This window comes from Anabrus simplex, chromosome 1 (genome assembly GCF_040414725.1).
Source record: "Anabrus simplex isolate iqAnaSimp1 chromosome 1, ASM4041472v1, whole genome shotgun sequence".
In the NCBI taxonomy this organism is placed as follows: Eukaryota; Metazoa; Arthropoda; class Insecta; order Orthoptera; family Tettigoniidae; genus Anabrus; species Anabrus simplex.
The window spans coordinates 511472904-511490309 of record NC_090265.1 but is presented as its reverse complement, the minus strand read 5'-3'; the positions used below and the strand labels follow the sequence as shown (position 1 = coordinate 511490309).

Genomic DNA, 17406 nt, shown 5'->3' with positions numbered 1-17406 from the left:
TCCGGCATTCTTGCCAACATCTTTATGGATGATATGGAAACCAAATTAATAATTAATCAAATTAACGGCGTAAATCTCTGGCTAAGATTTGTGGACGATAACGTTCGCGATCATAGATAAACAATTGAATAACAGTGACAACGTACTCAGGCTCCTTAACAACCTTAACCACAGTATTCAGTTTACTAAAGAGGACGAGGTCAACAACTCCTTAAACTTTTTAGACTTAACTTTGACTAGAGATAAAGATAAGTTCATTTACCAAATTTACAGCAAACCATCTGCCGCTCCTATAGACTCCGTGCGTATAGGAATGTGCTGCTGTAGGTGGACATTATGAGAACTACTTAGGGGCACTTTCATTAACAGCTAACCGTAAGAAGCTGGAATATGTGTGATGTTTACATACATTCAATCTTTTTACAGCGGCCCTCTATCACTGAATTCCTTTCTATGATTTTGCCTAAAGCCATTATTAGAATCTAAGACCACATTCCGTATGTGTTGATCCGGTCATGTTTGTGATGTAGATAGCTGCCCTGATGGATCACACTGGCGTGAAGAGTAGAACGTTGTGTCCCTGTACATTCTCTACCCAAGTTTTGTTTTGTTTTTGACGCAGTATATGATATCTACGTATGTTTTTTTCAGCTAATTTCTTATCTTCTCCCCTTTTACAATTATTATATCATAATCCTTCATAGCTTTCGCTTTACTCGATAAAACGACTAGTGGCGGGGTAAAACGCGAAAGCGTTACCCAATAAATAAATTTAAAAGGAGAATCATAAGAAGAAGAATCATTTTACAATGCTGTCTTCAGATGAATATTTTTAATGCCATAATGTTCGGGCAGAACTATGTGCTTGTTGTTGGCTGCATTAATAGATACTGTGAAATAAAAAGGTTTTCTTTACGACCTCATGAAATGCATTTGAAAAGACAGTGGATCATAGCCGTAAATCGCAAGAAGTAATTCGGGATTTATACATTTTAATTAATACAAAATAACTCTTTACAATGTGTATTTTAACCAATTTACAAATAGGTTAACAATTAGAAACAAATTATTATATTAATATTATATTTGCAAAGCAAGCTGCAGTAAGCCATCATTTTAGAGCACACATCATATTGTATTGTTTTGCCACAGTCTTAATTATAGCTAGTAGAGTAATAATAATATAATAATAATAATAATAATAATAATAATAATAATAATAATAATAATAAATAGGCCTATACCGTACTGTACTATAGACCAAATTGTGAAACTTTATAGTATTCCGTTGCAACCTAACGAAATGGATTTGTAAAAGCAGTAGACAAATAAAATTACACAAATAGGCCTCGATTGAGCAATATCAATAGCTCACAGAAATACCGTACTTTATATCCGTAAATTCATGTCCTCATCTCATCTCATTTCTTTTCAAGCACACCCCTAATGGCAAGAGCTGCATGCACCGTTTTAACCACATACCAACCCTCATGCCAATCTTAAGTTTCTGGCATTGTCGGGATTCAAGCCCCGGCCCCCGAGGAAGGCAACTAGTAGCACCAACCGTTATGCTGTATTACATAGGTGGACTTGATCATATTATGAATACAGACACACAGTATAAATAATCACTTAATGGCAACTTTAAGTGATTTTGAACTTTTTTCTCATGCATCATTTTTTATAATGTACATGCGGTTTCAATATCAGGAATTTCAATAGGTCCAACATCAAGCCTGAACTTTTTTTTTTTTTCTTTTCAGAAAAAGTTCGTCTACTCTCTTCCCCCTGTTGTAGTTCTCTTTCCCTGTGTCTTAGATGTGAGGTCGAGACCATTCACACGGTCGATCAGTACGCGAGGTGACATGTTCTGAGCAAACTGCATAAACAACAGCTGAAATATGCTTACATTTCATGGAAAAAATTATTCGCCTTCATGAAATAATAACGACTGTTACCAAGGCCTTGCTTAGAAAACATGGTTATGTTTAAAATTAATTAAAATTTAAATTTAAAATTAATCACCTCCCTAGCAGCATTAAACCTACACCAACATGATATTGTATTAGAAATAGACCAAGGATATTTTTCTGAAGACAGCATTGTTGAATGTGTATATGAACACTAATCTCGCTATCACCACTACTAATACATACATTACTACGTTGTCTCTATCGTGTAATGATAGGGTATCTAGTGAACCAATGTTTCTTTCTTATCACATTTGCAGTTATTGCTCTGTTGCTATTTCGTGCTAACTGTTTTTCTTGTAAATTTATTACCTGACCACTTTCTGCAAGTTTGGAATAACGTGGCCAATTGTTGTTGCATGAAACACTCTGAAATCCCACTGTTATTATTTAACCGGCCATGGCAGCACGCGGTGAGACGACAGCGGATATGTGCGCGGTGAAACGCATTAACTTACAATGTTCGCCACTCGCAGCGCAGCGGTGCATTTCTTCCATCAGCGCACGGAGCCTATAACACCATAACAGTGAATCCTTGCACCCCCACTCCCATAAACAGGCTACATTTTACAGCTTGATTCACAGGGCCTTTCTTTCTAATGCTAATCGAGAAAAAGAACTACGTTTCATCAAAGAATTAGCCATGATGAATGGTTTTAAACCTTATATGATCACCAGAATCATAGGTAAAATTAGATCAAAGAGTACAACTACATTAGTTCCCGAAAAAAACAAAAAAACAAATTTCGCTATTTTTACTTTCACCAACCCCGCTATTCACAATGTCACTAAACCATTAAAAAAGCACAATATTAACATTGCATACCGGACCCGCAACACAAACCGTAATATTTTTTTTCAATTCCAACTCCGTTAATACAATTTACGACAGATTCTCAAACTCGGGAATATATGGACTCAGATGCACACAGTGCAATTTTTCTTATATAGGGCAAACTGCCCGTAGCTTTAGAATAAGGTATTTAGAACATTATAATGCCTTGAAACACAAAAAGCATTCCGCCATGAGTATTCATATGAGGGACACGGGGCATAATTTCAGTACTATTGATCAAGATATGCAAATACTCAAATACGTAAATAAAAGCAGTCTAATGACCGGGTATGAAAACGCTTACATTTCCTTGGACCAGTACTTTAATAAAAATAATTTAAATGATGTCTCGGACATTAATAGTCCCATAATTGAGCAAATCCTCAATCTAATTGCTAACTTAGGAATCAATGCTAAAAATTTCATGAAGATTTTTTATTATAAACATGCTTTCAATCCCCCTGTAGTAACAACAGCAACAGTAGCCACACCTACAATGCCTCCTAGCACTGCATCCCCTCCATTGGCCGACAACTCGCGTAACATCTCGCCTCCCTTCCCCTTCCCGCTATCTTCCCCGTCTCGACGTTTGCATTCATACAACACACGTAGCAGCAAGTCAGTGACCATCAAACCTCAGTAAACAACCAAGGGACTAATCTCCCCTCAATCAATACACGGGTAAGCGTCTTCTGTTATTATTTCCTTACAGTAGTACAGCCTTTAAATTCCAGGAACTGACAAACATACTATTCATCCTTTTTCTTTTTTTTACAGGATGCACCCGATTTATATTATTTCACCTAGAAGATGAGTAGTTCTCCAATTGAAGCCCAATATTATCACTACTACACAAAATATAATAATGTTTGAAACACAACACGAGGAAGTCCCATAAGGTTATTTACGCCGATCCAGACAACGTTTTATCATCAGTGCAGTTCGTTTTTCAACCAATATATGTGATTTTAACATTCCTCATCATGTTTATTTTAAAAACATCATCATAGTTCATTACAAGAGCTCACCCTTATATGAATAACTGTTTTTAATCATAAACAGTCTACTGCAATTGAGCGAAGATTATTATGGTCATTGATTTATATGAACATTTAATCACTACATACTATAGTAACATTTCATGTCATTCATTCAACTTACATTTTAAGCAATTTTAATGATCAATATTTGTTTTAATAGACATAATATAATCTTATTGATTATTTTAAATTTTAAAATTTCGTATTTTATCAATGTATATTAGAAGTTTTTTCGTTATATATACCAGGATCAGGGCCCTGACCCACCATGGATTATGTTATCTATAGCTGATGATGCTGACTAAGATTAAGCGAAACATGTCCTACTTGTTATTAAATGGTTTTATCCTAAATATAAAGGACTATTGTGTATTGGAAAGGTGGTTTTTATTAATATAATAACTTCTTATTCTGAAATCCAATACGGTTTTACAATGAGATCTATAACTTGTAAAATTAAACAGAACACACGTTCGGCACAGAGCGTCCATCAGTTCACGAGAACAGCATAGCTGTGTAGAATAATCCTTCAACCACTCATGTCTGAAAGCGCGGCTGGTTCCAGCTCGCAAATCACCTTTAAAATCGCAGGTTACTTTTGGGACCCATGGTTTTAACAATAATTGATAAGTCAAAATGGAAAACGACGTAAGTGCCGCAAATGCCATTTTGCGGTTTTTGTTACGACATGAGACTGTGTGTTGTGGTTATCCCTCTGGAAAGGATTCATGTACCAGAAACATTTATATTCGTTCCAAGCACGGTATACAGATAGTGTTAGCATTTCGAGCAGACACTAGAGTAGAACGCAGCCCGGAAGGCAGTTTGAAGAGGGTTGCGCAGTAACATTCGCACGCTTTGTAGTGTGACGTGTTTTCCGCTGAGCCAATAGGATCATTTCAGTAAGAGGTGCCTGTTTGTGCGGGTCACGAGTGAATGTTTTGAGTTTTATTTGTAAATATCATAATCAACGAATTTAGGGAACTATTTGCGTGTGTACGATAGATCCAGGAAAACCAAAAAGACAAGTATTCCGTCGACAGGCGAGGAAAATAGTATTTAAAGTGTATTTGTATTTGGTAAGCATGCAGCAGCAGGCGTTCATAGGCGGAGAAGGTGAGGAACGCCATGTTGCCACGCTTCAAAAGAAGACAACACTCGCGTGTGGTATCGGCCTGCAAACAGTATAGAGGATAAAACAAGCTTCGGAAATAAAAATAATGCGGTGTTCAGTTCGCCAGAGAAGAACCCTTAGAGGAAGAAGCCAGTGACGGTCCTCGATGATTTCATTAAAAATGTTCTGCGTACAACAATATTTGATATGTATAAAAACAGCGAATATCCTACGGCATTGAAACTGGACCATCCATTTACCTTCCTTAATATCTCGAAAATTTTCCTCAACACTTTCGCGGGGTTTGATGTTAAAAATTAATTTGGACTTTTAGAAAACGTTTAAGCCCACAAAAAATATAGGTCATCGCTTTGGAATTCAAGATATAACTGGATGAAAAAATGTTTACACATTCATGCTGTTATGTTCTCTGCACTTCGCCTTCATTTCTCTCAACTTCCATTTATCTTCTTTAATATCTCAACAATTTTCCTCAACACTTTCGCGGGGTTTGATGTTAAAAATTAATTTGGACTTTTAGGAAACGTTTAAGCCCACGAAAAATATAGGCCATCGCTTTGGAATTCAAGATATAACTGGATGAAAAAATTTTTACACATACATACTGTTATGAGTAGCCACATTGGCATCACCGCCCCTCGTACTTCTGTCTCTCTCTGTGCAATGAAACCGCCTTCCGGGCTGCGTTCTACTCTAGTGCCAGTGACAGTCACCTGCAGAGTGTAATGCAGATGAATGAATTGCTGATCTGCATTTAGGGCAGTCGCCCAGGTGGCAGATTCCCTATCTGTTGCTTTCCTAGCCTTTTCCTAAATGATTTCAAAGAAATTGGAAATTTATTGAACGTCTCCCTTGGTAAGTTATTCCAATCCCTAACTCCCGTACCTATAAATGAATATTTGCCCCAGTTTGTCCTCTTGAATTCCAACTTCATCTTCATATTGTGATCTTATAAACGCCACTCAAACTTATTCGTCTACTAATGTCATTCCACGCCATCTCTCCGTTGACAGCTCGGAACATACCACGTAGTCGAGCAGCTCTTCTTCTTTCTCTCAATTCTTCCCAACCCAAACTTTGCAACATTTTTGTAACGCTACTCTTTTGTCGGAAATCACCCAGAACAAATTGAGCTGCTTTTCTTTGGATATTTCCAGTTCTTGAATCAGGTAATCCTGGTGAGGGTCCCATACACTGGAACCATACTCTAGTTGGGGTCTTACCAGAGACTTATATGCCCTCTCCTTTACATCCTTACTACAACCCCTAAACACCCTCATAACCATGTGCAGAGATCTGTACCCTTTATTTACAATCCCATTTATGTGATTACCCCAATGAAGATCTTTCCGTATATTAACACCCAGATACAAACAATGATCCCCAAAAGGAACTTTCACCCCATCAACACAGTAATTAAAACTGAGAGGACTTTTCCTATTTGTGAAACTCACAACCTGACTTTTAACCCCGTTTATCAACATACCATTGCCTGTTGTCCATCTCACAACATTTTCGAGGTCACGTTGTAGCTGCTCACAATCTTGTAACTTATTTATCACTCTATAGAGAATAACATCATCCGCAAAAAGCCTTACCTCCAATTCCACTCCTTTACATATATCATTTATATAAGAAAACATAAAAGTCCGATAATACTGCCTTGAAGAATTCCCCTCTTAATTATTACAGGGTCAGATAAAGCTTCATCTACGCTAATTCTCTGAGATCTATTTTCTAGAAATATAGCAACCCATTCGGTCACTTTTTGTCTAGTCCAATTGCACTCATTTTTGCCAGTAGTCTCCCATGATCCACCCTATCAAATGCTTTAGACAGGTCAATCGCGATACAGTCCATTTGACCTCCAGAATGCAAGATATCTGCTATATCTTGCTGGAATCCTACAAGTTGAGCTTCAGTGGAATAACCTTTCCTAAAACCGAACTGCCTTCTATCGAACCAGTTATTAATTTCAGAAACATGTCTAATATAATCAGAAAGAATGCCTTCCCAAAGCTTACATACAATGCATGTCAAACTTACTGGCTTGTAATTTTCAGCTTTATGTCTGTCACCCTTTCCTTTATACACAGGGGCTACAATAGCAACTCTCCATTCATCTGGTATAGCTCCTCTGACCAAACAATAATCAAATAAGTACTTCAGATATGGTACTATATCCCAACCCATTGTCTTTAGTATATCCCCAGAAATCTGATCAATTCCAGCCGCTTTTCTAGTTTTCAACTTTTGCATCTTACTGTAAATGTCATTGTTATCGTATGTAAATTTTATTACTTCTTTGGCCTTAGTCTCCTCCTCTATGTCGACATTATCCTTGTAACCAACAATCTTTACATACTGCTGACTGAATACTTCTGCCTTTTGAAGATCCTCACATACACACTCCCCCTGTTCATTAATTATTCCTGGAATGTCCTTCTTGAAAACTGTTTCTGCCTTAAAATACCTATACATACCCTTCCATTTTTCACTAAAATTTGTATGACTGCCAATTATGTTTGCCATCATGTTATCTTTAGCTGCCTTCTTTGCTAGATTCAATTTTCTAGTAAGTTCCTTCAATTTCTCCTTACTTCCACAGCCATTTCTAACTCTCTTTCTTTCCAGTCTGCACCTCCTTCTTAGTCTCTTTATTTCTCTATTATAATAAGGTGGGTCTTTACCATTCCTTACCACGCTTAAAGGTACAAACCTGCTTTCGCATTCCTCAACAATTTCTTTAAACCCATCCCAGAGTCTGTTTACATTTTTATTTACCGTTTTCCACCGATCACAGTTACTTTTTAGAAACTGCCTCATGCCTGCTCAGCCATATGGTACTGCCTAATAGTCCTACTTTTTTAAGACGTTCCTTTCTATCGCATTTATTTTTAACTACCACAAAAACAGCTTCATGATCACTAATACCATCTATTACTTCGGTTTCCCTATAGAGCTCATCTGGTTTTATCAGCACCACATCCAGGATATTTTTCCCTCTGGTAGGTTCCATCACTTTCTGAATCAGCTGTCCTTCCCATATTAACTTATTTGCCATTTTTTGGTCATGCTTCCTGTCGTTCGCATTTCCTTCCCAATTGACATCTGGCAAATTCAGATCTCCCGCCACAATCACATTTCTTTCCATGTCGTTTCTCACATAGCTGACTCTCCTATCAAATAATTCCGAATCCGCATCAGTGCTACCCTTTCCCGATCTGTACACTCCAAATATATCAAGTTGCCTATTATCTTTAGAAATGAGCCTTACACCTAGAATTTCCTTATTCATTATGTCTAACTTCATTACTAGTAATTGTTCATCTTAATTTGATTGAGCTTAATTGCTGGAATAGTGGAATGGCACTTTTTTTGTAATTAATTTCAAAATTCCTTAATTTATTCAGAGGGAATGATTACCTAGCTGTACTTTGTCTTAAAACAAAAACCTTTCCCATTTTCACACCAGGCGAATGTGGGTTTGTTTTTTTTTTTTTTTTTTTTTTTTTTTTTTTTTTTTTTTTTTTTTTTTTTTTTTTTTCTAGTTGCTTTACGTCGCACCGACACAGATAGGTCTTATTGCGATGATGGGACAGGGAAGGGCTAGGAGTGGGTAGGAAGCGGCCGTGGCCTTAATTAAGGTACAGCCCCAGCATTTGCCTGGTGTGAAAATGGGAAACCACGGAAAACCATTTTCAGGGCTGCCGACAGTGGGGTTCGAACCTACTATCTCCCGAATACTGGATACTGGCCGCACTTAAGCGACTGCAGCTATCAAGCTCGGTAGGCAAATGTTTAGGCTGTAAGTTAATTAAGGCCACAGCAGTTACCTTCCCCATACTAATGCCAAACATTTGATGTGTTGGTGCAACATGATATCACTAGCAAAAAAATCAATCTTTAGTGCATTCATCCTGTACGGTATTAAGTTATTTATGAGTATGATCTTGTACACAGTTTGGTGGCTATCGTTATGAAGATGTTGAAAAAGCAGCTGTGCATTGCAGAGTATTTGATTCCATTGAATGTGCTGGACCAAGGAAATTTTTGAGAGGAGGTTTTCCATGCATAAGGTAAGCATTTTATGACCGTATTACACCATGAGCTTGCCTATGTGTCTTAGAGATAAAGCTTAATGGCCTTTTATGGTTTTTCTGAAATAATCCAACTGGCTTCTCACACTCTGTTCGTACATGATGTATTCCTGTTGTGTCTTAATGATGCCTGAGAAAGTGAGATTACTGTCTTAAAAGAAACAGAATAAGTTATATATCTTACAATTAGGATAATAAATGGAATTGTACCATTTATTGTAATAAATGAGGTTTCATGCTGATTGTTATCTTAAGGTCCTTATATTAAGGTCGTTGACCTTTAATAAGGTTCAGTTGTAAAATTAATTTCGGGTTAAACTATATAAGGATCAAGTCTTTCAGTTCCATCCAAACATTGAGCTAAAAGTGTATGTATTGTAAACCATAGGAATGTGGGAATAACTTAAATCCTTTAATTCTGAAACAAGTGTTTGGCAAATTACGAATAACTGTTATGAGCATAATTAAAATGTTGCAAATCTTCATAAATTTTAGAAATTCCAGAGGGGAGCCATAGTAAAGCAAATCTGTCCTGGGTAATGCAGCTATCATTCTGTAAATAGAATATTTCTGTGTTTGGTTGTCAGCAAACACATTAAGAAAAGGAAATATGTATGTGTTTTTTTTTTTTTTTTTTTTTTTTAGCCATGAGACTTTACATTATAATTATTGCTATCTCATGTACATGTTGCAAGATTTTATTCGATTGCATGGCTCTTAGCATTACCCGAGAAACACCACGGGGAGGTCGCCATAAGTTGTTTCTCACATAATGTCCAGTTTGAGTTTTCATTTTAATGGCAGGCTCCATTTTCCTACTGTCAGTGACAGTCGAATTTGGCAGCCCCCCTTGCTTACTTCTTCTTCCTATTCTTCTTTATTTCTCATTTCCAGTCTTCTGAATCAAGGACTTCCACAGTTTTCTATCTCTCCACCATTCCCTTCCTTCCTTCAATATTTCTTCTACTTTTAATCCTCTCTTTTCTATACTCTTTTTCACCATATCCATCCACCTATTTCTGGACCTTTCCCATTGTCTTTCTCTTAATAATTTTCTCCGGAAATACTCAAACTCTATCTTCTTCCATTCTCATCATGTGTCATACTGTTTCTACTTGCTGGTCTCTATATTGTCTTGGAGTTTAGGAAATCCAAGTTTCTCTCTGATTTCTATGTTTCTGATTTTATGCCTTCGTGTCATCCCAGTTATTTCTCTAAAGAATTTCATCTCGGCAACTTGAATTCTTCTTTCATCATATGTTCTTGCTTATGTACCCACCACATATGTCAAAATTGGTGTGTAATACATTGAGTACAGAATTTTCTTGCATTTGTCTGGGACGTCCTGGTTCCACACTGTACCTCACACATTGATAAAACCCATTGCCTACTGCCATTCACTTTTGATTTGGGGAGTTTTCTTTACAAAGGCAGGCCCCATTTCCTCCTTCCAGTTACATTTGAGTAGGGGCAGCTCTCCTTTTCTACTGCTGGTCACACTCGACTTCAGGAGTTCACATTATAATGTCAGGCTCTCTTGCCTACAGCCAGTCACAAGTGAATTATACTGCCGTTCAAATTATGTTGCCCAAGGTGGTTGTTGACGTTACATTGTTTTATAAAACTTCCTTGTAAACTACATTGCCCCTATGACTGTAAAATCACAAGGCTCTTAGGAGAGCTTACACATGAACAGGGTACGTACAACTGGTCGTGGGGAAAACGATCATGCCTTAAATCCACACCCAGCTCGTATTAAAATCTGCCCCTGAGCTTTGTTTCTTGTCATTGCAAAGCATAGTTTAGCAGGAAATTGCAGTTGTTTGCACGGGAAGTTGTGGTTGAAGGGAGAAAAAAGAAATGCGGGAGAGGGAAAACTGATGAAATCTTCTTCTCCCGCACCACATCCACAAGATAGTTGCTTCAATCATGTTACTGTGTAATGACTTCACTTGCAGCGTGATGCCGTTACAAGGCTTAGGAGATATTACATTCCGTAGCAATATTGTAGGTGCTCCAACTTTCAGACTGAGATTGTGAGGTGGAAAACCTAGAACTGGCAACTGTCAAATATTCAACATTTTTGTATTTCTTCGCAGAATTTCCTCATTTCGTTAACAGATGTTATGACAGTCTGCTTTTTATCATTCTCAAGGTCCACAGCAGCTGAGTTCAGTTTCACTCATAGTTACAACCTCTTTGGGTGCAATTTCATGGAAATATATAAATGCAGTTTTCCAACTATCTTTTTGAGTGCCATTGTCTGTAGTGTTTGTAAACAAATACTCACACACTGCTTTGCCATTCTATATCATTTTATTTCGTACTCTTCCGTTCAGTGTGGATTATTTACTTTTGTGTGTATTGTTATTTAATTGATCATTTACATGATACAGGTTGAAGTGTAATGTATCCCATATTTGCTGGGATATCCGTAAAGCAGAGCTTAAGGTCCAGCAGCCAAGTGCCGTTGCTTACTTAGCACCACACGAGAGACACATGTAGGGTATTTTAAGGTTATACCTATGGACGTGAAGTACATCTAAATGGCAATGTAAGCAAGCTTTACATACTAAATGATGGTCTACCACAAGGATCAGTTCTCACTCCACTACTCTTTAGCATCTACACTGCAGATCTTCCAGCAACTGTCCCTCAGAAGTTCATATATGCAGATGACATAGCTCTGACCGCCCAGTCCAATGATTTTAAAACAGCAGAAACTGCACTCACCAAGGATCTCCACTATTTGAACAAATATTTCAACACCTGGAGACTTGAACCTAACCTGAACAAAACTGAAGTGAGCTGCTTTCATCTAGATAGTAGAATTGCCAACTATGTACCCCAAGTGGAATTCAAAGGCCAGCAACTAAAATATAATCCTTGCCCAAAATATCTGGGTGTCACAACAGACCGGACACTATCGTATAAACACCTCTTAAATACCGATGCAAAGCTAAAAATGAGGAATAACATCTTGCACAAGCTCAGTGGAACTGGCTGGGGAGCAAACACAATAGTTCTGCGAACATCAGCCCTTGCCTTGGTCTACCCAGTTGTGGAATACTGCTGCCCTGTATGGCTTAACAGTGCACATACTGCAAAAGTTGATGTCCAGCTGAATGACACAATGAGGACAATATCATGCATCATCAAATCAACACCTCTGAAATGGCTGCCAGTGTTATCCAACATCCATCCCCCTCACATACGAAGAGAAGCAGCTCTGCTAAAAGAATGGCAGAAATGTTACAGTGATCCTCAATTGCCCTTACATCAGGATTGCAAACTTCAGACACGACAGAGGTTGAAATCCAGGATCCCATCATGGAAGCTTAGTGAGAAGCTCCTCAACTCACATTCCGATGCTGATCAAGCCTGGCGTGAAGAATGGAACTCATCAAACCCCGATCACCTGGGTTTAATCAATAGTCCATGCAGAGCTCCGCCTTGTTTCAACTTATCAAGAAAGGAATGGACATCTTTAAACAGAATCAGGACGAATCATGGAAGATGTAAATTCTGGCTCTTCAAATGGGGAAAAACTACAAGTCCACTGTGTGACTGCAATAACGTGCCTCAGACCATCCAGCACGTCGCTATGAAGTGTCCAAGAAGAAGGTTCCATGGATCTATCCAAGAAATACATAGTGCCACTGAAGAAGTAGTGACCTGGCTGTGTACACTGGACATTGTATTTTAACAAAACCAAATTTTACCTACAGTCTGACATGTAAATATTTATATAAGTTTATTGCATGTTTCCTGTGTATCCTTATGTTTGCCGTATGTAAATAAATAAATAAATAAATCATTTACATTTTAGTACAGAGAGAGAGAGAGAGAGAGAGAGTGTGTGTGCATGCATGTGTGAATATGGCATCTTCATTATGAAAAATTAATGAAGTACTGCAAAATTTGTTGAAAGATGAAAGTGATGGATCTACTTCGAGGATAATGAGAAAGAACAAACACATTCCAAATCTGATTTGGAATATGTATCAGCTGTTTCTTCGCATTAAATATACGAAAGTGAAAGTTATGATGAGCCTGCCATATAGCAACCTATTGTAACGTGTTCGTAGGTCACGCCTCCAGAGCAATTTTTCCCTAATTTTTTCAACACTATACCTCTCAGTGATGAAAATGTTGCTAGTGCATTACAGATGCATTATTGACAATCGTATTTCTTAGTTTGAGACTTTTTTTTTCATTTTTTTGTTTGTATGATCAAAATTTTATTTCAAATTTAGGAACTACACTTTTTGAACTGACTGCAAATTTTTTAGCCTCAACATTTATGCAATTTTGTGTCAACATGACAATCCTCAGTGTATTTGTTTTACATAGATATATAAAACTTTGTCATTCTATTTCATACCTTGTGGATATTTTAGTTAAAGTAAAAGATGGCTGCCACCACAAGGTTAAACATTGCCAATTCTAGGGTTGAAGTATGGAGATACTCCACAGGGTAGTGGTCCCTGTCTTCTATCTCCACCGTGGAGTCCGACTTAAATCTCACCATTTCGTAGGAAGTTTGTCCAATAAGGAATCATTGATGCTTGTTGCGGTGTCATTCTTAGGCGTGAGAATAGCTCTCTCCTTTAACCAATTGGGACCTTTAATAAATTCAACAGACCAGGGTAAATTTTTTCACACTAAGTTTTCAGATCATAACAGCTTCACAGTGATTTACGGAATATGGATTTTGCCATCTTCTTCCTTTAGCCCTCCATCATCAGTTTCACGAAGTTGAAAAACTCTTCAGTGTCAAGTCACCTTTGAGATAGACCCTCATATTTACTCACAAGGATAGAACATGGACTTTAGGCCACAGGTAGAATGACTTACGGCAGGCTTTTACCTCAACAGCACGTGTGCCTCATGGCATGACAGGTAGTGTATGCTGGAAGTCCCCGACTAGGGGTAATACAGTCATCCTTCCCATAACATGTTTACTACTATGAATGTCCTGGAGAGTCCTGTCAAATGCTTCAGTTCCACCCTTGTGAGTCGTAGTACACTCATCCCAGACTATTAACTTGCACTCTTAAAGTACCTGAACAGTATCACTCTGTTTTGAAATATTACCCAGAGGAGTTGCAGAGAAAAAGATAATAAAAGTCAGTTTGAAAGCAAAATGTGTGGTCTTCTCACCACCCAACAAAGTCGCACCTGTACCTGATGCAGCCTGAGATTATTATTATCTTGTTTTTCCTTACACTGACAATTAAGATTTTTTATAAATGTTTTACCTATTCCACCTGGAGCATAAGGAAAGAAAAGCCGTCCAGAATCTGAACAACACTATTGTGTTTAGTGTTGTTATCGGGCCTATTAGGGTATAATAAGGGGCATGAACAGTGTCAGATGTTAAGTGATCACTGTGAAGGACACGAAGATGCCACGTACTCATGTGAGACAGCGTTATTAGCACCTGTCAGAGTTTGAAAGGGGCCTCATTGTGGGTCTCCATTTAAATAGCTGGTCAAATCATGCAGTATCCAGATTTGTGTGGCATTTGGATGTGACAGTGCCCAATGTTGGACTGCATGAGAATGTGAGGGCAGGCATACTCGTCAAGATTCCGGTCGACCACATCTGACCACCAGGAGGGAGGATCCATATTGTGCACCAAGTACATCGTAACCCTCTCACATCTGCACCTGCAACATTGTGTGTCATCCCTTACCATTGGTTGAAGACTAGCACCAACCGAACTAGGGAATTACCGTTCCTTGAGTAGTCTGGTGTTTACACCTCAACACAATGGCTGCGTTTGGAGTGGTACCGTGACTGGGAAGCACGGACTACTGATCAAAGGCGTCGCAATGTGTTCAGCCATGAATCTTAGTTCTATACTACCCTAAATGACCATCGTCTGCGAGTATGGCAGCGACATGGGGAGAGGTCTCATTCTTTCAATGTTTTGGGGAGGCACAGCGGTGTTATTCTCAAGGTCATGGTATGAGGCGCCATCGGGTATGACTTCAGGTCATGGCTGGTTGTGATTGATTGAACTCTGCGACGGTACATTGCGGACATCCTGAGTCCTAATGAGTTACCTTTCATGTGACTGTATCGTGGTACCATTTTTCAACAGGATAATGCTTGTCCACTCATGGCACGTATCTCTGTGAACTCTCTGTTTGATGTTAAAGTACTCCTGTGGCCAGCAAGATTCCCAGATCTGTCCCCGATAGAACGTGTGGGACCAGCTTGGATGTCAACTCTGTCTCAGTGCCAGTATCCAGGGTATCAAGGACCATTTACAACAGTTGTGGGGCAGCTTGCCTGAGGAGAGGATACAACGGCTTCCCAACCGAATCGGTGCATGCGTCCAGGCCAGAGTGGGTGCAGTGTCATACTGATAAGTGGTCTCGTACTGCCAACTTCTTTGTAAATTTGACTCAATTTTATAATCATTGAAATAACATCTCATACCCTCCCAACACATGAAGTTTCATTTTGTTTCCTCCACCTTTTTGGGTGCTTCAATTTTTTTGTCAGGCTGTGTATTTAGAGATATACTTTATCGATTTTACAGAATGATATACATTAAAACCCCTATTTAGCATTTTTACAGGGACTTTAATTTTTTTTAAACTTAAATTAGGGTTTACCTTAACACATTGGTGGCGGGACCCTAAAATTCTCGTAGTTTCTCAGCCGACCGTACGTGGCAGGCTACAAGAATTCTCATTTTTATGAACCGTGTGTTTTCTTGATCGCTGCTACAATCTGGTGGTGAAATTATTTTTAAATTGTGTAGTCACGGAATAAATAATATAAGGCAATTATTGCTCCATCATCTTTCCTTTAAACCTTCATAACAAAATAATATTGGAAATGTTGAGCTTCAGTGTAACTGTCAACATGGCATGGCGCATGCAGTTGCTATGGATATTTGTGATTAATTATGTGCAGACCAGTTATCAGATGTACCTGCGGTTATATGTACGTGAGGACAGTGAATTAGATATTTCTAATTATGTGAGTGATTCTGACAGTGGTTTTGGTCCTTCTGTGTCAAATCGTGGACAACAATCTTGTGTGTTGGAATACAGCAGCGACTCAGATGGACACAAGTCGAGTACAAATAGCACTAACCTTTTAGTATGTAGTAGGTATGGTCAGCTGCTTCTCAAAATATAATCCAGTTCGTAAATTAGAAGTTTGAGGATGATATCTAGAATACTTTTCGTGTTGCATGAGTTTGAGTGCAGCAGTGTAAATTTGTTCTTAGGGGCTTGAACTATCCAGTCAACCGTTCGTATCTTGTCACCAATGTGTTAAAATTGAGGTTTAAGTAGAAAGCTCTCTTTTTCCACAAATCTTTGCCTGTATTAACGTAAATTACACCACCGCACATTCTTAACGCAATACTTTAGTTATAACTTTATGCTGTTAATGCTGAAGGTTACTCTTGTGTTAAACTGCCCTTAAGCAAGAGACCTGTATTACACCATAACTAGGTTTGGCTCACATTGTTCTTTGAAAATAAATAAATAAATAAATAAATAAATATGGCTTGGATACAGCCTAACAAATTTGTTCCTTTGCACTTTCATCAGATTAACATACCTGTGCTATTTGCAGATCGCCGGGCTGAGTGGCTCAGACGGTTAAGGTGCTGGCCTTCTAACCCCAACTTGGCAGGTTCGATCCTTGCTCAGTCCGGTGGTATTTGAAGGTGCTCAAATACGACAGCCTCGTGTCGGTAGATTTACTGGCACGTAAAAGAACTCCCGCGGGACTAAATTCCGGCACCTCGGCGTCTCCGAAGACCGTAAAAGTAGTTAGTGGGATGTAAAGCAAATATTATTATTATTATTATTATTATTATTATTATTATTATTATTATTATTTGCAGATCCCAGCTGAATAATTGCTGAAGGCTATTGTACCGCACCTAGTGTTTTCTATACTTATTTCCCAGAATGGGCTTGTTAGTCTATTCCCTGATATAGAATTCACATGCTGTTATTTGATAATGATAACTTTTCTCTGACTTGTCACCTACCTCTTTCACAGTTAGACAGATGGCGCTTCATGCCGCTACGTTCTTCCAAAGCATTTCTTTCGATCCGAATTTGTTTGCTTTGCTCTCTGAGAGAAAAAATGGAAGCCTTAGTAAACAAGATGGACAGGCTATATTATGAAACTTGTTTCGTTTCATATAAATGGTATATAAAGAAAGATTCACTATTTAAGATACGTGGCTCTTTGCCTTGAGCTAACGTACATGATTGATTAATACATATGGACCTTTTTCCAGGTATTTATTTCTCTACTTCCTTTGGGTTGCCACAGCTATGCT

General features: G+C 38.3%; 1 protein-coding gene across 2 annotated transcripts in view; it reads left to right on the top strand.

Annotated features, from left to right (window-relative positions):
* The window catches only part of amrt (amaretto), a 49580-nt gene that overhangs the window by 13870 nt on the left and 18304 nt on the right, over positions 1–17406 (top strand). Inside the window, exons 3-4 of one of the 2 annotated variants that reach the window (XM_067135404.2) lie at positions 8944–9059; positions 11477–11634. In XM_067135404.2, coding sequence (XP_066991505.1) covers positions 8944–9059; positions 11477–11585 — 225 coding nt within the window. In that variant the 3' untranslated portion in view covers positions 11586–11634. The remainder of the gene's footprint in view (positions 1–8943; positions 9060–11476; positions 11635–17406) is intronic. The other variant, XM_067135403.1, reaches the window with a different exon arrangement.